The sequence below is a fragment of the Orbilia oligospora genome (genome assembly GCF_000225545.1).
Source record: "Orbilia oligospora ATCC 24927 unplaced genomic scaffold scaffold00078, whole genome shotgun sequence".
Lineage (NCBI taxonomy): Eukaryota > Fungi > Ascomycota > Orbiliomycetes > Orbiliales > Orbiliaceae > Orbilia > Orbilia oligospora.
The window spans coordinates 264993-288601 of record NW_011645635.1 but is presented as its reverse complement, the minus strand read 5'-3'; the positions used below and the strand labels follow the sequence as shown (position 1 = coordinate 288601).

Sequence of the window (23609 nt, the reverse complement as noted above, 5' to 3'; positions counted from 1 at the left end):
ACATGGTAAAAAGTGTTCGTAAAACTTATACAAGAATTAGGTAATACTTTAAAGGCAAAAAAGCAATTTCATGTTCCGATCTCATAGCCACGTGCAGCTGCGTCTTCCGTTTCAACGTGCATTCGTTCCATATCTGCAGCCCAGCTATCTGCGGTGCCAAAATCATTTGCATTTCCCTGCTGCTGTTGCATCATATAAAAATTCAATGCAGAGGCACTTGCAGCTGAGGGCAGTTGGTTTGTAATATCCAAGGATGTATTGTTTGAAATCATAGAGGCTCTCCTGTTCGTCATGTTGTTTTGCCCCGTTGCACTGTAGCTTGAGGATGGTGTGTGTCCAAAATTTTGCAGTTGCTGGTCAATTGGGGTCCCATAGCTGTAATTCGGAAAACGACTACTATCCGGAATTTGGGTAGTTTGCTTGGGAAGAATCGGTCGTGGGTCGTCTTCGTACTCCTCCTGTTCCGCCATAATCTCGTCATCATATTCCTTTTGAAATGAAAGACCTTTGGCTCCTATTCCTGTCACTTGTGCTTGTGCATGGCCATGAATAGCTATGGCATTGCTCACACCTTCGATGCAATACCCAGCACTTGCATCCAACGCTTTCAGCGCAAAATCCATGAAACTAGCTCCCTTACTGCTGACCTTCAGCGTCCACCTATACTCGTCTAGCCTTGCTTTGTAAAACTCGCTTTCGATCGAAACTTGGGATGTCGCCCAGAGCAATGACCCAAAGGTACCTATTAACGAAAAGTTCACCCTCGAAGCAAAATACCAAAATGATTGCAACTGGTCTGGTTTCAAACGGTTGACAAATTCAATTGCTGATATCAGACGAGTTTTAGCTGCTGTGCGGCAGATATGAACAAGGTAGAGACTGGTAGCCGGAGAAAGAGCGCGGATTATAGATCGGTGGAGTGTGATCTCGGTTGCGAAATAAGCCAGGTGTAGATATCCTAGTATTTTGAAAGAAAAATCAGTATGCCAACCAGTAGGACTTTAGATATAGATGGGATCTACTCACCGTTTGAACTTAGTTTCCTAACTTTCGAAGAATCCATTCTTAGGCATTCTGGCAACCTAGAGTACCACTCCTTGAGTTTTATCTGCACGGGTTTCGCCCTCTCGAGGACACTTTCGATACCTCGATGCTCCGATTCGTGGAATATCGATGCTTGGCTTTCTACGGTAAAAAACCCGTCTAGAACTTCGGATGTGAGCTTTGTGAGCTCGATCATCTCTGTAAACAGCATTCTTCCTTTATCGACCTCTGAGCCCGCTTCGTCATCGTCTTCATCGAGAGAACTTTCTGGGAAATCGTTTGATGTGACTGATTGAACAGCCCAGTTTGATAATGTGATATGTGAAGGGCGCCCGTGAGTCAGTGCTGCCCACTTATCCTGCATAAATACCGCCCATGCCAATCGCTTTCGCAGGCCTCGCTCCCAGTTCGGGATTTTCCAGCCGGTGCAATCAAGATGTAGCCCCAATTCTTGTGCTATGGCAACGATTTGGCAGGTGAGGATCCAAGAATCGCCTTCAGGTCGTTGGAGAAGTAATAACCCAGCCTGTACCGCTGATAACTTTGGACGGTGTATCACTTCAGACATTGTTCTCCATGCCAGTTTTTCCAACGCTTCGACGTCTGGTTTTTTTTGTGCTGAGAGTTCTCTGTCGTAGCTCCACCAGTGAAGCGCCAGAATATACACTGCAGCTAACAATGGAGGGGAAAACTCTCGGTGTGTTCGGGTATATTTTTCCAAGAAAACATTTTTGTGAAGGATCGGAAACGAAGGATGAATGATTCGAAAATATAGATTGATAAGTGCTTGTCCGTGTGGGTTTACGACTCGTTCAATTGCATCCAAATCATCCAGTTCATTAGATTGGTTTGGAGTATCTTTATCTGAAAGCATCAAAAATGTCGTGGAATCTGCAACTCGTCGAAAACTTCCCCCCGTTGCGCTGCTAATTCTCGGTTTATACTCATCTTTTGGGTCGAAGGGGCATAGATCGATCAAGACTGGTTCATATTCAGATGTCGGGCCGAGATATGCGCTATGTCGATGAGTCTGTAGCCCAAGGGTTTTCTTTAAAAGTGTCGGACCCGGTAAGTTGGCATAATCATCGGGAGGGAGAGTGCGACGAAGAGCATCTTTCACTTCTTCGCTACTTGATCCTTTCCTTGCCTGCTGTCGGGGGGATTCGGGTTCGTCCATGCTTCTTTGCGAGCGGGGAAAAGGCAGGGGCTTCGAGTCAGTAAAACTATACAGGGCACGGCGTGACTGTTTTATGCACGCGAGAGATGGCAGATGATGTTGCATAACTCTTACCTTTTTTTATTCGATCCCAAATGCTTCTCGTCGTCGGAACCAGCAGATGTAACTGGAAGTCTTCTTTTTCTAGGTTGTGGACTCTGTAAGAAAGTGCAATCCTGCTTGTGAAACTGACACAAGACACAGACGGAGCTGTCCTCGTTCATTACACATCGCGACTTTCTTCTTCTACACGCATCACAGGGCCGGTCTTTCCTACTTCTTGTACTTGTATTTGTATTTGAATTTGTATTTGAGGATGTCGTGGCAGAAGATGGTTGAGCAGAAACGGGAGGAGGGGCTGCAGCAGGCGATTTCCGTCCAGGATTTGCATTCGAACTGGAGTTGACAGATTGCGAAGACTGAGAAGGAGCGGAAGCAGCTATCGGATTTGAAGGTTCCGCCATGGCAATATTGGATTATTTTGTATTTTGATTTATAAGATGGTCAAATAAAAAATAGCCTTGGGGTAAATTATGCCCGGTTCCTTGGGGGGGTTCTTGTCGCCGATGTAACAAGAGAGGTACTGGCGTTAATGCACGATCCAAGAATGGTATACCCGGGATATGCCAATAGGAATGGTAACAGAAAAGGGAATTTTATGGACGACGGGGAAGTAGAGAAGAACAATAAAATAAGAAGCAACAGTAGCAATAGAAGAATGAGAAGGAGAGGAAGAGGAAGGATGAAGGTCAGAGGCAAAGATGCTACAAGAAGGTCTAGCCCCCAAAGTGAAAACGAATATTGGCTTTGTCCTCGCCGCGGAATTCGCCAAAGAGTGGGATAGAAGAAGCCCAAAGACGGTTCCGAATAATGGACCGCGCCCTAGTGTATCCGTCAGCATGGCTGCAAGGTTAGGAATTAAAGATAGGGAAATTATTCAAGCGACCGAGAACCAGGTAAGGTACTAAACTAATAGAATGGGGAAATCGAACAGCAGGTGTGGAAAACTTACTGCGGGACCTTGTGGGAATGGTAATATCTTTATCTTCGATCTCAAGGTTTGTGTTTTCTTCTTCAATGACAATATGAACTATTGGTCTTGTGGTTTGCTTGGTATGGATAGATAAGTAAGTAGTAGTAAGCAAGCAGGCAAGTAAGTAGACAATTCTGATAAAGCTACTACTATACTACTGACACCACTACTACTATTACTACTACCCGATGGAAGAAGAGGCAGAAGAAGAAGAAAAGGCAGAAACAGAAACAGTAGTATTGTTCGGAAAATGCAAAAAAGGAAGTCAAGATGGACAAGCAAGGACCTTGCAGACGATATTTCCTTATCAAACGGAGGGATGTGTGAACGATGTCATGTATCTCTCTGGACGGAGCGATATGATCTGATGCCAATGCAATCCAATGCATGCACTTGCGCTTGCACTTGCACTTGCACCTGAATTCAACTTGCACCTGGGCAATTGATCGGGGCCTGGAAAGTAAGTAAGTAAGTAAGTAAGTAAGTAAGGTAGGTAAGTAAATAGATTATCGATCGATTAGTATTGGTGGTGTTGCACACGACCGTTCTCTGCGTGGGCTAATTGGTATTATTAGCTAGCTGCTGGGAGATAGATAACTGATAAAGCACCCTCCAGGACAGACACCACTTTGCAACCCACGCCGGACACTGCACCGCACCCCTCTACAATGCAAGGCAATGGCTGAATACAACTGCAATTGAGGTTGCCTTTTCTGGTTCAGGCCGGCCCTTGCTCTTTCTTCTGCTTTGGTCTCGGGCTCCAATCGCAAGACACGAAATTCCATCAAAGGGCCAAACCCAGGGTCCAGTCTCGAAGGGGACCTCTCTTTTTGATGAGGCTGCAGTCGCCGAACCTCAACCCAGTTAAACGGGGTCCACTGTTCTGGAGTCCGGCGTTCGTTCGTTCGAATTAAAGGAACAAAAAAAAATATATTATTGGTGACTATAGCAGGGCAAGTTGGCCACCGAACGTGATCAATACCTGCTTTAGGGAGGAAAGGAAAAAATATTAAAGGAAAACGGTATGAAGCCACATTCCTGTTCTGATCCGAATTAAACAATCTGGATCAATCTCAAGGTTTATTTTTTTTTTTTTTTTTTCCTTTGGCTGATGCTTGCTTGCTTGCTTGCTTGTAGGATCTTCTTGGACTTCTAAACTTGAACGAACGGGCCCTAGCTTTCGTCCGTAGCCTGGTTGGCCGGTGGTACTTGGCTGTTGGCTAACGTCTGAGATCCCCATTGTAACCTATCTGGCTGTGGGGCGGCAGCGTGCCTGACTGGCCGATTGGCAACTACGGGTACCCGAGATCCATGATATCGCGGTTAAAAGTGTGTTTTACTCCAGAGGTTTACCATCATCAACTGATAAGCAACCCCAGCTATAACCCAAAAAAGGGTTCTGGATGAGAGATCTGGTGTCGTATGGGGACATTAACAACATATGCATGCAATGCATGTGTCAATGGTCCGGTTTGAACTCCAGTCAAGCTGGCTTGGTTATCAAGAACCCAACTTTTGTTGGTGGCAGAACCGAGACGAAACCTATATCATCCGAAGGCTAAGCAGGGGGAACGGGAGACTTTGTAAAAATATGACATATGTGAATCGGACGCTGCAAAAAAAACGCGCAAGCTAACGTTCTACTTCGCATGCATAGCACGCTTCTTAACGCAGACGATAAAGGCTGCACGGTACATAAGCTCCCTATCTTCCTTAAACCGCATCCGACTTTGGCTTGGTGGAACTAAAGTTCTGAGGCAGCAGAAAATGTTGATAGATAAGAGGTCGGAAGGGGCCAATGATAGGAAAGATGTTTAGCTGATGGCTCTGCGAAGAGCATGTCGTCCCACCAGACACTAATCCCAATCTGCAAATAAGTGATGATAATGGGAAACCCCCAAGTCGCTGGCATCGGACTGTTTTGCGTGGGAGGAAGAAGCAACGATACTTGGAGTGGTGGGGTCATCTGCAGGCTAAACAGCAGGTGCAGGGGCTCAAGGCTGTGGGGGCAGGATATCTCCAGTCCCCAGATCGGGTACATGCTGGCTATTCATGGCTCTTCTTCCCCGTTAGGCATATTGAATTTGCGAAAAACGACACCTTTAAAGATTCGGTACGAATTTCTTTCGTTTGAAAATGTGATCCAGTCAGATCTGTTTGGTCATTGAATATGAATTCATGAAGAAGGGAGGGATACGGAAGGGAAAGGTGCAGCCGGCGACTCGAATTCGAAACGAAAAGGCAGCTCGCGTACATTTGCATATGTCCCGAAGTTACCGCTCCGGTCTTTCGACCGAGTTTTACCAGGTTCATGATGCCCGAAATCAACTAAAACTTGGACGCGAAGGGCGGCAAGCTCGAGGATTTTTAAACATTATGTGTAATGTACAAGATATCACCATGAAGTTGGAGATAAGCCCGATGCTTCACATGCCGGCCCTAAAACGCCTTTCCGTCATCCACGCCTTGGCTTCGATATCGATTTGACAATTGCAACTTGACCCTGATTCAAAAACTCCCGACGTTTCAACATTCTTTATTAGGTTCATGAATCCGATTGTTCTGACATAATCAACAAAACCCTTCTACACAAATGCAAGAACTCCATTGGCGGGCTCGACCATAATCGGTACTGTTCATTGACACTTAGATTTAGCTCACTCACCTATATCTTCAGATAGGAAGTTTCTATGGACTTACGGTTCCAGCCCTGCTTCCTCCACTCCCTCTCCTGCTCACGCACCTTTTCTCGAAAATACGAAATCGTTGATCCCAGATGTACCTCCAATTCGTCGGTCGACGGTGCGCCTTCACGATGAAATCTCAAATGGATGATACTGAGCCCTTCAGGTACAAACCCGTTCGGAATTGCGCTGGAAGTTCCCGTCAAACTTGTTGAAGAACCCTTCAATGCAGCTTCAACATTCAGGTAATACTGAAGCATATAACTGTACGGCGCCTTGCAACGCGGGCCAAGAGAGACAACTACCAGTTCGTTTAACCCATTGGCAAGGACAAAGACTTCCTGCAGCTGGCCCGTCTGAAGCATCCCCCCTCCACCAATTGTCAACCGCCGAATAAGGCCCGCATTGGAGGTTCCTATTCCCCGCAAAAACCGTTGTGTATGGCCTAAGCCGTCAAAATTGGTGGTGTTGGCATCCGCCGTGGTCGGAGCGTGGATGCAGAACCGGTTTTTGGAGTACAAGAGGGGAATTCCTTCACAGTACAGCCTTTTGCAAGTCCGAAGGATTTGGGGGAACAATATTTGTAATTCGTCCCGAGTTGCAAGGTCGTCGCTCTTAGCATAGGGCCAAACCTCAGGATCCCCAGTCTCCGCTGAGACAAATGTGGACAGCAGCAGGTTTCCCAAGATCATTAACCGAATCTCGGTGGGAAGTGTAAGCAAATCCGCCATTTTTTGTAAGCAATTAGGTATATTTATTAAAATTATAAGACTTATATTATATATATCGACTATATGTTTTGGTTCGAATGCAGCTTGGGTCTGGGGATTCCTTGATCAGCTTCAGACGGGAGAGATCAAGCCAGAATATATATTTAACATATGCTTTGACGACATGACAAAGGTATCCTGTTCCTTCGCAGTCCAGAACCACTTCTGACAAAAGGTATCACATTCTCTGCAAGCGAAGCTGTTCAGCCCTGCGGCCCCAAAATCATGATTTCTTTTCGGCATTTGGAGGTCGCCTGGTCAAAATTGCCCAATCAAGAAATCTCGAATCGTCCGGAAAGGGAAATATGAGGATTTGCTTACGCTATTAAGAACCGTCAAGGTTTGGGATTGTGGATCAGTGTGGCTGCTGATGTGGGTCGACATCACAAACACTTCAACAACGTCATTTAATTGGTGCTATTGATGAAACTGCTTGTCCTTAGGCTTCTGATCAGCTTGTTTTTGATGTCTGATTGTTTCTTCCATGCTCGTATACATTTTCGCATGTCTCCTACGTAGTTACCTATATACCTACCAAGTACCTAAATGGCGCTTCATAAGAGAAAGGAAACTTCATACGCGTGCTTTGCAATGTTGAATGCAACTAGTCCCGCATGGGGGTATTTCAAGGCCTAGATGGCAACTAGTCCCGCATGGGGGTATTTCAAGGCCTAGATGTAATCCTTGCGTTGCGTGTTATGACACCCCACGCCAAATGTGTTGCGATGCGTGTTGTCGAAGGTTGCACAGAGAATGCTCGTCATTTGGGAGCCGATTGCGGAACCATTTTTGGAATACAATCCACAACTTGCGCAATTGCGGGGAGCCTATCACCTGTTCCTGAAAAGATTTCACAGAAAAGGGGTATAAATTAAAAGCCATGGCAAAGGATATTAAAGTTGCAATCATTGGTATTCCAAATTTCTCTCTCTCCACACTCCAGTTCAATTACTGAATCAAGATATCCGATCCCAGGTGTCGGCGGGGTCGGAAAGGCCTTCGTTAGCCAGCTATCAAACTATACCAAAAAGAATGCTTCAACAGTATCGGTATCAGTGGTTTACATTGCCCGGTCCCGTGCGGCCTTGATCTCAAAGGACTATTCGCCTCTTCCTTTAACAGCATTCGTTTCTGAGGAGTTGGATGCAGCCGGCACGGAGCCATTAAGCGTTCCCGACCTAATTCAGTTCTTGAAGGCATCGGGGAGTGAGGCTATTTTGATCGATAATACTTCCTCAATTGAACTTGCAAATACATATCCTGACATTCTGTCCGCCGGTATCCATATTGCAACTCCAAACAAGAAGGGATTCTCGTCAGAGGAGAAGCTATGGAACGATATATTCGCTGCAGCGGGTAACAACGGTGGAAGTGGTGGCTATGTTTTCCACGAGGCTACCGTTGGTGCAGGGCTTCCTGTCCTTAGCACCATAAGGGATCTGGTAGATACTGGCGATGAGGTTACAAAGGTCGAAGGTGTCTTCTCCGGAACCATGAGCTTTTTATTCAACGAATTTGCACCAGTTGGAGCAAGTGGTGCTCCCAAGGCATTCTCTGACGTTGTTAAAGTTGCGAAGGATGCCGGATATACTGTAAGGAGTCCTTATCTCATTGAAACAATATCTCCTTTCTATTAACCTATTATTTGGGGTTGTAGGAACCGGATCCAAGGGATGACTTGAACGGTCTCGATGTCGCCCGAAAGCTCACTATTCTCGCACGTCTCTCTGGCCTTTCGATTGCCTCGCCGACTTCATTCCCCGTCCAGTCACTCATCCCGAAGCCTTTAGAGTCTGTCTCGACCTCGCAAGAGTTTATGGATGGCCTACCAAACTACGATTCTGAGATCGGTTTGCTCGCGGATGATGCAAAGAAAGAAGGAAAGGTCATCCGATTCGTTGGAAGCATCGATGTGCCCGCAAAGGCTGTTAAGGTTGGATTGGAGAAATTCGACTTCTCGCACCCAATTGCCGGATTGAAAGGGAGCGATAACATAATTGCGTTTTACACCAAGAGGTACGGCGATCGTGCATTGATTGTACAGGGCGCCGGCGCCGGCGCCGAGGTTACTGCTATGGGGGTCCTCTCCGATGTGATCAAAATTATTGCCAGGATTAAGTAGACGTATATGCTCGCAGCAATACCAACGTCTATGTACATATAAGCCGTCAATGGGCATCAAAACAAGACAAATTTGAACATCATAGAATATATCAAAAAAAACGCCGAACCCCAATATATATAGAGGATGTGATGAAATTTCAACACGGCTTACGCAAGAATCTTAGGTTGATTCTTGTTTCATATAAGCTTCAAATCTTGACGCAATATCCAAAACCTCGGAGTCCGTTCTTGACCCTCCAAGGAATGTAACTCCAAAAGGTAAAATCCCATTGGAACTCTCAGAAGAATTGTCAGTTGATAGAACCGGGTAGGTGCCTGCCGGCACAGCGACTGCACAGAGATCGTTGACATTTCCAAAATGAGTGAAAGCCCCCAGCGTCGAGTTTAAAGAAATTGGTTCAGCGAGCATTTGCTCAACAGTCGGGTGCAATGGTGCTGTTGGAACTACTAGTACCGAGATCCCGGATGGCGAAAATATCTCCATCATTTGTCGAATATACCTGTCACAGACACTCTCTATTAGCGAAAGAATAGAAAGGGACTAACTGGAACCTTACAAAGCCTGTTTATGCAAATCTCTGAAGACATCAACAGCAGTGCTCTTCCTCGCCACAACCTGTTCAAACAGTTCCCTGATCACGGGGTGCAGGGCATCCCTGTTTTTCTCAAGAAAGTCATCTGGAAGACTCGCAAGTCTTTCAATGACGAAAGTTCCATCATACAAGAGTTTTCCAGCGTTGTCGAATGGAGCCCAATCCACAGGGACCAACTGACCACCAATATCCTGAAGCTTTTTGACTGTATCATTAAACATCTGCCGAAAAGTAAAAGAACAAACCGACAGCGCCTCTGGTGGAGGGATGCCGAATTTAAACTTTGTAAAATGGGCATCAACGGACCGTAGGATTGGTGGAGTTCCCTTTGAGTATCGGTCAGCAGCATCATATCCCTCCACAAGCGACCAAACTATACGGGCATCTTTGATATTGGATGTCATGAAAGAGCAGCAATCCAAAGATAGACAAGCGGGTGTTACACCCATGAATGATACAGTTCCCCTTGTGGGTTTAAACCCGATGACGCCATTGAATAATGCAGGGACGCGGCCGGATCCCGCAGTGTCTGTTGCCAAGCTGAAGGATACTAGCCTTGCGCCAACGGAAACTGCACTCCCAGATGAAGAGCCTCCACTGATATAATCCTTGTTAAAAACGCTGCGTGGGATGCCATATGGCGTGCGTGTTCCGTTCAAGCCTGTGGCGTACTGGTCTAAATTTGTTTTTCCAATATGGATGGCACCCTGGACGATAAGCTTGTCGTAAATGGCAGCAGACCGGGTTGGGACAAATGCAAGCGGTGGGCACGCAGTTGTCGTTGGAATTCCGGCAACGTCAATAGAATCCTTGACGCTGAATGGCACACCCCAAAGAGGTGGTAGGTTGCGCCTATCAGGGAATAACTTTATAAGCTCTTCAGCCCGGGCGAATGCAGTCTTCTTTTCGACTAAGTAAATGAACACGGCAGGATCGACTTGAGAGTATTCCTCGATTTTCTTGTAGAGGGCCTCTAGAACCGTGATTGGTGAAACACCGGTCGCATATGATCTTTGGAGGTCATCAATGAGAAGGGACCCGTCCCAGGCAGGTGGTGTTTGCGGAGGTGATTTTACTTCAGAACCATCTGATGAGATGTAACCGATATCCGATGGCTTCTCCACTGTTGTGGAAGCTGGTACCGAAGAGAATTGCTTAAGAGCCTCAATTAAGGGATCCATAGAACCGACATATCCAAAAAGACCTTGAGACCAATATATCATGTCTAGGGATGCAGTCTTGTACGGTGGGTTATACCCATCTGTTATTTCCGTGAGAGCGCCTGCATCCAGAAAGTGTTAGGAACCCGAATGCCAAATAAGGATCATAGACCATTTCCTAGGAGATAGGAAACGGATTCTAAAGCGGCCCAGAGAACAGAGCTAGCTTACAGCATTCGAAGCCCCGGTCGTTAGCCTCCCTTAGCGTGGTAGTGACACAGCACTCGGTTGTCTAATTATAATTCCTTAGCACTAGCCCTACCGTTAAACCAACTTGAAATACCTACGACGCCACCAATAATCAAATGTGTGATCCCATTATTCTTTAGAATCTCCATAAGTTTGGTATTATAGAAAGCGCCCTTCCCCGGCTTGTCGACGACGATTTCGGACTCGTATGGCTGGAGCTCGTCGACAAAGTCGTGGCCATATTCTCCTCGAACAAGAAGGCGACCCATTGGCCCCTTATCGCCGATTATTTGAGCATGCTGTTTGTTCCCCGGAGCAGCAGCTTGTCGGACAAGCTTTGAGGACGGGCAATCCGACAAATCCGGGACATGGCCCTCTTTTAAACTCCACGACGTTAAGATCCATGAACATAATTTGTGAAACCATTAATAAGTTTGGAAATCCATACCTCTAGTATGAACTACTGGGAGACCGAGGTTCCTCCATACCTCAAGCAGCCTCGCTGTCGGTTTGATTGCAGCTTGGACGTTTGTGAGATTGCCTCCCTATACAGAGTTTGAGTCAACATTCAGTCTTCTAACCATAATGTTTCTAAAACGCATAACGGACTTGAATATGCCCAAATCCATTCTCGAGAAGGAAATCCCGTTGCATATCAATAATGAGCAATGCAGTCGCAGCAGATGGAAAGCTAAATGCATATGGTTTTGCAGAGAAAGAAATATTCTCCGGAAGCGACTTCGAGATAGCCATTTTGGTATGTTGTTGGAAAATGTAACAGATTTGTGTTGTGAGTAGGAGTCGACGAGCTGGTGGCTGTTATTGCTCAAAATTCAATTGGCAATATCGATGGAGCTAGATTAATCAAAACGAAGAGCTGGCAAGGACAAGTCTCAAAACGTCAGTTCGAAATGTTTAGGTGGATAGAGGGCCCTATATAAGCACCCGAGTGGTCTGATTCTTGAAGTCCTTAGGTTGAATCCCGATTGTCAGATATCGATCTCAACCTCAGCAAATGCATCCATTGCACATTGCATTGATGGCTGCCTGCAAAGCACTGAACGAAACCGCAGGAACCCGATATGAGCCAGATACCAGGAGAAGCTAGGTACAATGAATACTTGTGTATTTCCGAAGCTAACGGTTTTACGTGATGAATTTTAGATAGTTGTATAGAGATCCCCCGCACCAAGAATGCTAAACAGATACCGATGCAAGGTGGGGCGCCGGGGTGGCATCGAGCTTTCTTAGCTTCACGACTAGCTACTAGCTAATTCGATTATCATACACACTAACGAACCGCAACTTGATTCCATAAGTCCTTCGGACTGAATTGAATTTGTCAAATTTCACAAAGATTGCCCACGCGGGGAAATATCAACCACAAATGCATAACCACAGTCAGGTAGACCTATACATGGTCGGCCTCTCGCTGTGTTTTCTAACGTGGGCCGGCGTCGAATCACAAGAGTCAAAAAGTTATCAACCTGCAATTCGACAGCGCGGCCGCGCGATGCTGTGCCCGATGCTGTGCCGACGCTGGGTCCCAAGCCGCTTGATCACATATCCTCCTAACCCTTGTCCCGGTGGCGTTTTTTCGATAGTGATAAACGAACATGGTTGCAGGCCTCAGGGCCTCGCCCAATACTTTAAGCCCGCCGGTCGACCTTAAGCTAGGCCGCGGCGCCCGTCGGCCTCAAGGTGCCCAAAAACCCAACACATCCCACGCTATCACACGTGCCTCCAGCCTTGCCTCGCCGCCAAATTGGGAATAGCCAGTGGTTCCTTGATGCATCCCACGTCTTTCGACGGGTCGAGTCCTTGATGCTGGTTCCCTTTGCAGCTCGCGTAAGTTCTTTGACCCATGTCCTTAGACATGATGCCCTGTAGCTGCAGCACCTTCGCATCTCGACAAATACTTTGTACGAAATCTATAATGTCATTCGTATAATTCGACTTTCTGGGAAGTCTCTTTAGACAGGTTGAAAAACAAGACCTTATTGTGTAGAACAGCGCTGTTTTTATTTTGGGGTTTCAAGAAATGGAGAAATACGCTGGGCTTTAGAGAAGTGCTTGTTCTTTCGGGAGAGTAGAATACTAATGGCCAATATAAATTCCATAGTGATCTTGCATGCACGAGTTGCATTTTGATATCTCTCCCTCAAGCAATTGCCGGCGGGCCACAGGGCAAAGAAACAAACGAACCCCTGTCAGGTCCGGAGCAAAGAACCTTATTGAATGGTTACAATTGCGAAGCGGGGGTATGCTGTCTGTCACACAAAGTTCTAGCGCTTGTGCATGATCGTTATCTCGAGAGATCCCGGAACTAGCATATCAACCCTGCACTGCATTCCAGAACCGAGTATTCCCATGATCGAATCCCGAATATCTGGACCAAACTAGTCTATCATGAGAGCTTTACACCATATCATATAAGTTTTTTTCTTCTTTCCATGCAGGACGGCATGGTTCAACCCACGCGAGGCAGCTGAGAGTCGCGCGCGAGTGGATCTAACGGCTCCACATTATGAAAGACCAAGATGCGTAGTAGAACGAGGATTTGGGTATAAATCCAGGTTACATCTCGCCTGTACCATCACTTGCCCAACATCGACTTTCCATTTCTTCTAGGGTTCACAGATTTTATATATAATAGTACCCCAACATGGTGTCCTTATCCCTGCCGTCAATACCCTCCCCTTCCCAGATCAAGGCTAGGATTGGTCCACATCTACACCGCGAGGTCCCCAAAAACCCCGGCTCCTACGGAAACGAGCGCTGGAGCAATCCAGGTAAGATATCATTAGTTTTATTCAAAACAATAGGCTAACATAATTGTCTGTAGACTTGGACCCTGTTCCACCAGAGAAGCGGACATGGGGTGCTGGAGATTACTGGGCGTATTGGACGTCCGATATGCTTGCCCCTCCTGTAGGTTTCGTAGGCCTACACTATCGAATCCACACCATCTAACTACCGTATAGCTCGCATCAACAGTTTCAGTTGTGATGTCGTTGGGGTTCACGGCGAAGTACGTTGATTCTCTTGATTACATATATGTAATTTAATTATATGATTGATCCTAACATGTATAGGTCGACTCTTCCCATCGTATTCTGCGGATTCATGATATGCTCTATTATTATTACCCTCACGGGTAAAATCGGTGCACGATAGTAAGTTAGCAAATGAGAGGCTTTTCAGAAACAATGATACTAAAGCTCCCTAGCTCGATTTCATATCCAGTTGTAACCCGGGGTATCTTTGGAATGTACGGCTCTATGCCCGCTATCCTACTTCGTGGCTTTGTTGCACTCATGTGGACGGCAATTCTCTGGTATGTAGTAGACAACGATCTAAAAAGCCATATATTGTATAATTTTCATCACTAATTTATGGAATAATAGTGTCCAAGCCGCCGATTTCTTGCGAAACTGTATCACCGCCATATGGCCAAGTTTTGCTAGTTTCCCTAATCACCTTCCCGACTCCGTCGGAATTGACTCGGCTGGCATGCTGTGCTTCTTCCTATACTGGATTGTGCAAACAATCTTGTCCCTCATGCCTATTCACAAGCTGAGAATCCTGTTCCTCATCAAGGCTGTCATCGTCCCGCCCACTTTCCTCGCCCTATTCCTATGGGGAGCGATAATCACCAAGGGAGGCGGACCACTTGTTAAGGGCCCTACCCAACTAACAAGCTCCTACATGAACACAGCTTATAGCGCTTTGACTGGTTTAAACGTCATTATTGGGCTTTTCAGTTCCATGGCCGTCAACATGCCTGATTTTGGTAGATTTTCCAAGGATGGGTTGGCCGGATACAATCAATTCTTCGCCCTTCCTGTCATTGGGACCCTGGGCGCCTTGACTCCAATCTTTGTCACATCTGCTCACCAATACCAACATGGCAAGTTCCAATGGTACATGCCAGCTATCATTGCAGCCTGGGACAGCCGTGCTGCCAAATTCTTTGTTGGTCTTAGTTTCATCCTAGCTACTATTGGAAACCAGATTGCAGGTAAGCTGTTCTCACTCGATTCTCAACTCTATTGGATAAAATTTTAACCGAATTTTATATATAGCTGGAACTTTCCCCTTCTCCAACGATATCTCAGGTCTTGCTCCCAAGTACATCAATATATTCCGCGCTACCCTCATAGCCGGAGTCTTTTGCGTCGTCTGTCAGCCATGGTTGATTATCAAGAATGCTGAGGGGCTGCTCGCTTTCCTTAGTGGCTATTCTTGCATGATGGGCCCTCTCGCCGGTGTCATTGTATGCGACTATTGGGTAATCAAGAAGCAGCGGTTCGATATTCGCGAACTCTACAAAGGAGACGGTATCTATTACTACTCCTACGGTATCAATTGGAGGGCTTGGACCAGTTTCCTATTCGGTTTCCTTCCGACGTAAGTCCAGGTGCATATATCGTATAACTCTTCTCCGATATTGACGCTTTTATAGCCTTCCTGGATTCGCCAAATCAATTGAACCAACTCTCAATGTTGGTGGTGCTTGGAAGATCTGTAAGTTCACTATCTTTAACGGCATACGTGAACGTGACTAATATTTGATACAGATACATTCGCTTGGCTCTTTGGCTTCAGCGTCTCTTTCCTTGTCCACTACGTTATCAACATGTATATCTCACCCGACACGCCTACTCTAATCGATGCACCAGTTCTACCTCCACAGATTGGAGAGGTAGTCGCTTCCGATGAAGAGGCGCCGGTCGACAAATCCGATATTGCTTATGGCGAGAAAGAGTTGGAGAAGTAGATCTAGAGCCTCCTAATGGACCCTCTGGGTCGATATAATATATCGACAATCATATGATAAGTTTATAGCTTGATCTAGAATCGTTGCGTACGGTATTTTGTGAGTAGTACGTAGTAGTAGTTTAATGATACAAACTTTAATTCACACCGTTCAAAATTTCCCTTGCTTTGGGCCTAATTGACCACTTGTTCTAATCCAAGCTGTGAACCCTCCTCGTTTATAATTTGAACTTAGGAATGCAGGCAGAATTAAGGGAAAAAAGACCAAATCAATCTGTAAGATTAAGAGTACACTGATACAAAGACCTCCAGATTACAGTAAGCTTGAAAGGGTAGCATATATACAAGCGCGAGGCCTAGGATATATTCAGCCTGGGGGGTCGTATATATTACAATCGATCTAATTCCAACAATTTCAACACAAACCCAAGTAGAATATTTCAAACTACACGAGTCTAACTAATTTTTACTTCGCAGGTGTAAGTGGAGCTATTTATTAGCCTGGCTACGAGTCTGGTTGCTGGTAGGTCTAGCGAACCCCTAGGCATATGTATAGCTATAGTTAGGCTAGTCGCCGGGCTAGTAGGCAGCCTTGCAACCAGACTTTCGTAAAGTGATAGTTAAGCATGCCAGATATTTGTGTTGCTATCAGACCCAGCTGAATTAAGCAAATGCCATACCATGGAAGTATTTTAATTGCAAGGCAGAGACGAGTGTTCCCCAGACTATGTATAGACTTTGGCAAAATAAAATATAAAAGGTAAAAACACAAAATAAAAAACTATTCGTTTCCTTACTCGACTTGTATTTGATATTCTGATTATTAAATACTTTATACAATTTATTGGAGGCTTGAGTTCGTAAACCAGCTATAGAGCGGTATGAAGGATTGAGCACCTGAATTATAAAATCAAACTCGATTCTTGTAACCCGCGTTACTGCATATATTGTATTTATAGATTGGTTGTATATACTAATATATGGAAATTCCTGCCTATTGGTTCATTCTATACACACATCAAACGAACAACACCGGTGAGAGCGCTGGCTAGAGTTGTTCTGGATCTTGTTTTTTATTGACGTTACAGACAATGTGGAGCTCTACGAGAGCCTACTCGCGGGGAAGAACTTCGTAGCGATGAATAAAACTGACAGGACAGCCACCCAAAACTATAGTCATTATTCTCAACCCGTGAAAGAGTCGGGATCGTTTGCTCAGTGCAGTGTTGCATATTTTTGGTACCACCTAGTCCATGGGATCATATCCACAGAAGAAAGTTTGTTACCGCGAGCAAGCAGTCAGTATGTAAACCCGTCGCTGCATGTTGAAATTGGTGGACATAGCAATGTGGAACGAGATATAACAGGTTCGAAATAAGTTTAGAATACTAGAGATTTAAACACAAATGAAATAAAACATGTATTTAGACGTCTCAACTATAGAACTAAGAGGGCCATATATAAAATTTTACGTTCATGCATATAAATTATAAAAAGTAACCTAAGATTTAACATAGTCATGCAGGTACATCCTAATTAGTTTAGAGACTCAAATGAAGCGAGGTACTTCAGTGTACATCAGCTGTAAATACACTATATATATACTGTAATTTTTTTTTAAAAAAAACCTTCTCTGTACCGGGTGGCTTCTGGGAGCGCTAGCGCTGCGTTTAGCAATGCAGCTTTGCCTGAATGCTCGTGATGAGGCAATTCGTGCCTAAGCGACTGATCGGGGCCTAAATTTAAGAGCACTACGTGCGCATAGGCCATCGATCTAGCCAGATAGCACCATCTAGTTACGTACACTACTTAGCTTTAGTGTAGACGCGGCAAAAAAGAACCCAGTTTTAAACGTTTTGGGAAAGCTTCCATTGACGGGAATATCTGTATTTACCCGAAAATTTTTGTGTAACCTCCTAAGTGTGGTAATTTATGTGTTGTGATCACCATGGTCCGGTACCAGCTCCTCCTTCGCTCCGTCGATACTCCAAACGCAGTTCATGAGGCACATTCTAAGCCTTCAACTTCAACCAAATACGTCCGATATGGTGTAGTGGTTAACATCGTCCGCTTTCAATAACTGGCTTCACAGCTTGGTTAAGATGGTCCGGACAGCCCCGGGTTCGATTCCCGGTATCGGAAGGACGTTCTTTTTTGCTCTCTTTTAGTTTTTTTTGCAAGTCAAACATATTGGCAGCTGGGGAAAAAACAGTTTTTTTGGTGTCTCGGTAGGTAGTAATTAACAACGACGTTGGAATCAGTGGTTTTCAGAACTGGTGGAGTTGCTGTGGAATTCGATTAGGTCATGGGATCTTGGAGATTGACATCAATCCGGAAGGACTCCCAGAACGATTTTGTCAACAGGTAAGTTTATAAAATACAGAGCATATAAATCTTATTTATGCTGTCGGTTTAATATCTCGGGGAAATTTAAAATAATTAATTTCCTCTGGGTAAACTTGGGAGGTGATATATACATAATGGTCATTCTTCCTTGGAACGAAAGCCAAAGTTAGAGTACCAAATATATCGCTATCAAGCACCAAGTGCAAGTGGTTAAGTGGCTATAGATCTACTCCTAAAGATTAAAAGCCACCCTAGGAGGTATATACTCGAGTACTGCTGCCGGCGAATGAATACATTTCAAAGAACCTCACTTAGCTAAACCTCATTTAGCTAAACTTCGAAACTTACGTCCTATGAAAGCCCCTCGAAGCATAGATAAGTAGGTAAGTATATATGCACCTTTCTGGCTATTTCGAACCTCCAAACACTCCAAATATTGGAACCTGGCGAACTCAGCAAGTATGCAGAATATTGACTATTCAACAAAGCACTTCGAATTCCCATGAAGTTAAAACAGATAATTACAACCATCTAGAATATTAATACTGCTACTAGTCCGACGGGTGAATCATAGTCTCGTAGCCAGGTAAATCATACAAGTAGGTTCATGAGAATTGGGGCGAAACAAGCAGCGAACGAGATAGTCTCCCGGCACTGGCTTCGTAAATTAAATTAATCTGCTCTGCCAAACTAAAGCAGACCTTCGCTTCAAAATAATAATAATACAAGCGGATGTTTCGGCGGATATCTCAGAGAGAACCAACCATACGACGTATGTAGCTAGGTTAAACATCTCGTTGATACGGAGCCATGATCCAAACAACGGGCAATGACAACAAAGGTGAAGGAAATAGATAAACAAGAGCCCGAATCGTGAGAGGACAGGAAATTTCAATGTCGCTCTCGGTGTTGGGGAGACACCAATTGCAACTTGACGGCTTCGACTGAGCGAAGGTTAGTCTTTCGTACGCTTCGAAGTGACTTCGCACGCGTAGTTTCCTCGACTCTGCAGCTCATGACCAGAAACTGCTGCTGTGAGCAGAACGGTTTATTAGGTATTAAGCAGTAAAGCTCGCGGTCACCAAAGCCAGGTGCTCGAGAGATCGTACAGCAGGTCTAGTGTACATAATAAAAGATATGCATGCCCAACGCCTCTGCCATAGTTATACAGAAAAGGATAAAAATCATACACCCTTCTCCAAACCCCATGCCATAAAATACAACCGTTTATCAAGGTATAATGCGTAGTAAAGAAGTGACCAAGCCGGAGCATGAACATCGTCAAAGTCGTGAATTAGGTCGTAAAACGAACCGCCGTGATGGCTAAGAGGTATCTTTGTTCCCAAGCTGCGAGAGCGAGCAACTCATCAAGGGACCGAAATCGGGGGGCAGCTGGGTATCGTAATGCTCATGGGGACGGCTGTCGAATCGAAGCGCTCGTAGATGGTGACGACAAGGTAAGTTTGAGGTTTTGAAAGGGCGACAAGGCAAGGTCAACCCAGGAACAGCTGTAGCCCAATGCTCAGTCCTGCTTCTAATGAACGACAAGGCAGGGTCGTAACATCACGGGAGGGGTTTTTTGTTTACGAGGAGTTTCCATCTCCCCGCCCGAGAGCGGGTTAACGTCACTCCCTGGTGCGACGGCCTTGTTTTTTAAAGAGGTTGCTATCCTCTGCATGAATGTAGATTTTTTACTTTCGAGGAGTTATCCTTCTCCCCGCCCGAGATCCGTTTAACGTCACTCTCTGGTGTGACGACCTTGTTTTTTTAAGAGGTTGCTGTCCTCTGGCCTGAATGTCTGTTTGGATGGTGGTTTTTTTTTTCGAGGAGCTATCCTTTTCCCCGCCCGAGATCCACTTAACGTCACTCCCTGGTGTGACGGCCTTGTTTTTTTAAGAGGTTGCTATCCTCTACTGGGTTCCGTGGTTTTTTTATTGACGAGGAGTTGTCCTTCTCCCCACCCGAGATTCGTTTAACGTCACTCCCTGGTGCGACGGCCTTGTTTTTTAAAGAGGTTGCTGTCCTCTGCTTGAATGATGGTTTTTTTGTTTTCGAGGAGCTACCCTTCTCCCCGCCCGAGACCAATTTAACGTCACTCCCTGGTGTGACGACCTTGTTTTTTAAAGAGGTTGCTGTCCTCCTCTGGGGTTTATGGCCGCCCAGGTAGGCCGCTTTGGTGACCGGGGTAGCATCCCGGCATGAACGTACCTTTGCAAAGTTCCTTACCGAAAACCGAGGGCCAATGACTCAGCGGTGTCAGCATCGAGGGACGCCACATGGGGCAGGCGAGAAGAACGAGAGACGAAGTCTAAGAATGCACTGAGCACCCTCTTCGTTCATCACTGTCGTTCTTCAAGCCTTTCTCCAGTGTTGTCTCTCGATGGTACGACTCCGCAGCCTCAAAGGCGACTGCCCGGTCTTGCGGAGGTGACTCGCGTAGGTAACCTCCAACCGCTCCTCATCCCCCTCCTCCAACCTAACCCTCCTCTGCTCCTCCTTATACACCTTCCCCCGCGTCGCAATCTCCTCCAACTCCCTAAACAACCTCCTCTTCTTCCTGAGGAGGGACTTCCTCCCCAACTGGGAGGTTGGGACGTCCGCTCCCAAAACCTCGAAGCACTTATCATCGTCATGGGCGACTTTCCCAAGGTCATCCCACAACTTCAAGTACTCCCCGAGGTTTTTGTCCTCCGCCTGGCTCTCGCTCTCGTGTGTCTTGGCCTCGCTGGCCCGAGACTTATTGTGCGACCCCTGGAAGCGGGAGTCGGAGAGAGGGTCAGCCATTGGCAATGGCGCCCGCTTCACTTCATCAGAGTATTCATACCTCTGGAAGGTCGGCGGGGTGCGCTGCTTCCGCGAGGAAGCAGCACACTGACCCTCTTCCTTCTCCTGCTCCTCGTCGCCCAGTTCGACGAGGACTTCCAAAGAGTCAGCACGACTCCTCTTCACCCACCTCCCAAACTCGCCCTCGCCCTCGTCCTCGTCCTCCGCCTTCCTCTTCCTCCCCCTCTCCCCCTCACCCACCTCTCCCTCCACCTCCACCTCCACCTCCCCCACCTCCTCCTCCGTCTCTGGTTCCGTCTCCTCTCTCCACCAAGGGAAGCCGATTTTATCGTCTATCTACAATTTTATTGTTAGTAAAATGCGATTAAACAAGCAATTCAAGGAAGGATGATATCTATTATAAACATACCTTGGGGCGAAGGAGCTTGTGGAGGGTCCTCTTCTTTTTGGGAGGAGGACCCTCCGCCGACCTGGTAGGCCTTTTGGCGCGGGACTGGGCAGAGGTCCCCTTCCTCTGCCCAGCCTTTGCCGCTGTCCTACCAGACGGTGCCGGTGCAGGTGCTTCGGGTGCACCGCTAACCCCTGGACCCTCGGTGTCGCCTGTTTGACACGAATTATCAGCAAAGTGCGCATTAAATTTACAGTTTCAAACGTATTAAATGAATGCATGTAATGTTTGTGTACAACAACAAAGAAGTCATTGCACGCCTGAATGGCCCGTCAAATACAATGCAATGCAACGCCGAGCATACATCATCGTCATCGTCATATCAGGTTGCTATGGCCCCCTTTGTTTTGACAACATTGTCATGTAATGTTTACAACGGATTTCGCGACCCAAAAAATGCATCGAGCAACAAGATATCTCGAAGCTCATCGAGAGCACTCCGGCCACGAGAAATTCGCAACATCTCCACGATGACGTGAATAGCTTCAAAAAATGGCAATTAAGGAAGAATGAATAAACTTACTAACTGCGACCGCCTCCTCTCCCCCCTCCTCCCCTCCCCTCTTCCTCTTCCTCACCTCCGCCAACTTCTCCTTCTCCTTCTCCTTCTCGTGCTCCTCCTCTTCCTCAACTGCCTTCTTCCTTGTCTTCCTCTCCACCTTCTTCCTCGTCGCCGTCACGGCCTTCTCCTCCTCCTCCTCCTCCATCTTCTTCGCCCTCGCCCTCGTCGTTCTCTTCGTCGTCGTCGTCTTCGTCGTCTCTTCCTCCTCTTCCTCTTTCTTCTTCCTCGCCGCTCCTGCCCTGGTCACGCGCTTCTCAGGAGGAGGAGAACCTCCATCCTGATCAGCAACGGGAGCCAAGGCAGGGCCCCCCATCTCCTCGGCCTTCCTCTTCTGCCCCCTCGTCTTCGCCTCCCCGCCACTTGTAGATTTTTGAGCCAAAGGCTCCTTCTTCCTTGTCGTAGATTTCTTGGCCATGTTGGCCGAGGTTATGCTTGCTGGAGGTGTTTGTAAAAGATGTCGTGATGAAAGAGAAGAAGAGTGGTGTTGATAATGATGATGGTTGGTAGGAGAGGGATGATGGGTTGGTGAACAAGAAAGAGAAAGGGAAGGGGAAGGAGAAGGGGAAGGAGAAGCAGACGGGGAGGAAGAAGCAGAAGCAGAATTTACTGTCGTCGACGGGGCGGGCGAAGGAAACCGCAACGACGGCGACGGCGACGGAGGGCAACCCGTCGACCTGGACAGAGGCAGCTGCAAGGTCTCTCTCCCAACAACAACTCCGCCAACATCTGCACCGACACCACCAGCTCCAGCCGAAGCTGATGGGCTTGTAGCTGTATCTGAAGAGTTATCATCGCTCTCTTCATCTTCATCTTTATTGCTTTGGATAGGTCCCCCTCGGAACCGTATCAGGATCTGTTCAAACATGGTGTGGTCCCTGTCCCCCTTAGCTTTTGTTTTCGGGCCTGTTCTTCCAGACAATACTGCTGGAGGAGAGCCCAAAAACCCTTCGAGGGACCTAACAATCGATTAAATATTGGGATTTGGCTGGATACAAACCTCCCCGACGGGGCGAACGGGTACTCGTAGGGGGGTAGAGTCGAAACCTCTCCTTCCGACTCCCTGAGGAGAGATGACATGTCGTCCAAATTTACCAAAGCCGGAAATTTTGGACTGGGCAAACGGAGTCGCTAGCGAGGGATTCCCCTTCAAAATCCAACAATGTGGCATTTTGGGCAGATGTGGTCAGTACTCGACGGTTTTATTCTCTTTTCTATTGTTATATCTACTTTGAATGTTATGTTTACGATCCGAAGTGAAGGAACGGTGGATGGACGTCCTTACTCCCTTCGGGACGCTATTACATTTTTCTGGATTTATATACAGCAGTCCCCGTCGGATCCAAAGGCCAGCACAGGGCAGGTGTTCCAGCGTGTTGGATTTTGCACCAGCCAATCACTTCCAAGCCAAGAGACCGACTAGCATACGACAGGGATCATGTCGGTTGAGGAATACGAAGACTGTCCACGTCCGGCCCATAATTTAATTAAAGACTGGAGTAGTAAGTAAGGACTAATAAGTACGTAACCCAATGCATCAATGCCTATCTGAGGCTCTATAAAGTCTGGTTCTGCTGCCAAAACTCGACTAGCGAATCCACCATCCGTCGTCCGCTTCCCTCCGAGCTATCCATCATTAACGTTGCCGAAAGTCTCTCCTTAGCGTTCGGGTCCATGCATGACTCCGAGTATGCGGCCATAGACGGGAATATCTCTGACAAACCGAATACAACTGCATATAGATATCCTAATAGTCAGAAATAATTCCTAACAGATATCTTCGCTCCCTTTCTTTTTAAATGGGGGAAAACAAAGGGGTG

General features: G+C 46.5%; 7 protein-coding genes across 7 annotated transcripts; 2 read left to right on the top strand and 5 right to left on the bottom strand.

Annotated features, from left to right (window-relative positions):
- Positions 1–68: 68 nt before the first annotated feature.
- AOL_s00078g85 (uncharacterized protein) lies at positions 69–2221 on the bottom strand (the record flags this gene model as incomplete). The annotated part of the gene is made up of 2 exons (XM_011123348.1): positions 69–958; positions 1027–2221. The coding sequence occupies 2 exons, from the start codon at positions 2219–2221 to the stop codon at positions 69–71; spliced, it is 2085 nt and encodes a 694-aa protein (XP_011121650.1).
- Positions 2222–2331: 110 nt separating this feature from the next.
- Positions 2332–2724, bottom strand: AOL_s00078g84 (uncharacterized protein; the record flags this gene model as incomplete). Its single annotated transcript, XM_011123347.1, has 1 exon — positions 2332–2724. The coding sequence occupies one exon, from the start codon at positions 2722–2724 to the stop codon at positions 2332–2334; it is 393 nt and encodes a 130-aa protein (XP_011121649.1).
- Positions 2725–5878: 3154 nt separating this feature from the next.
- Positions 5879–6708, bottom strand: AOL_s00078g83 (uncharacterized protein; the record flags this gene model as incomplete). Its single annotated transcript, XM_011123346.1, has 2 exons — positions 5879–5925; positions 5994–6708. The coding sequence occupies 2 exons, from the start codon at positions 6706–6708 to the stop codon at positions 5879–5881; spliced, it is 762 nt and encodes a 253-aa protein (XP_011121648.1).
- A 919-nt stretch (positions 6709–7627) lies between these two features.
- AOL_s00078g82 (uncharacterized protein) lies at positions 7628–8869 on the top strand (the record flags this gene model as incomplete). The annotated part of the gene is made up of 3 exons (XM_011123345.1): positions 7628–7658; positions 7723–8339; positions 8405–8869. The coding sequence occupies 3 exons, from the start codon at positions 7628–7630 to the stop codon at positions 8867–8869; spliced, it is 1113 nt and encodes a 370-aa protein (XP_011121647.1).
- A 162-nt stretch (positions 8870–9031) lies between these two features.
- AOL_s00078g81 (uncharacterized protein) lies at positions 9032–11626 on the bottom strand (the record flags this gene model as incomplete). Its single annotated transcript, XM_011123344.1, has 6 exons — positions 9032–9371; positions 9429–10746; positions 10856–10916; positions 10972–11249; positions 11322–11418; positions 11483–11626. The coding sequence occupies 6 exons, from the start codon at positions 11624–11626 to the stop codon at positions 9032–9034; spliced, it is 2238 nt and encodes a 745-aa protein (XP_011121646.1).
- A 1912-nt stretch (positions 11627–13538) lies between these two features.
- AOL_s00078g80 (uncharacterized protein) lies at positions 13539–15653 on the top strand (the record flags this gene model as incomplete). The annotated part of the gene is made up of 9 exons (XM_011123343.1): positions 13539–13665; positions 13719–13804; positions 13858–13904; positions 13969–14049; positions 14103–14210; positions 14281–14894; positions 14959–15283; positions 15339–15400; positions 15454–15653. 9 exons carry the CDS (start codon positions 13539–13541, stop codon positions 15651–15653), a joined length of 1650 nt encoding a protein of 549 aa, XP_011121645.1.
- A 4697-nt stretch (positions 15654–20350) lies between these two features.
- On the bottom strand, positions 20351–22657 carry AOL_s00078g79 (uncharacterized protein; the record flags this gene model as incomplete). Its single annotated transcript, XM_011123342.1, has 3 exons — positions 20351–21118; positions 21192–21382; positions 21754–22657. The coding sequence occupies 3 exons, from the start codon at positions 22655–22657 to the stop codon at positions 20351–20353; spliced, it is 1863 nt and encodes a 620-aa protein (XP_011121644.1).
- Positions 22658–23609: the final 952 nt, after the last annotated feature.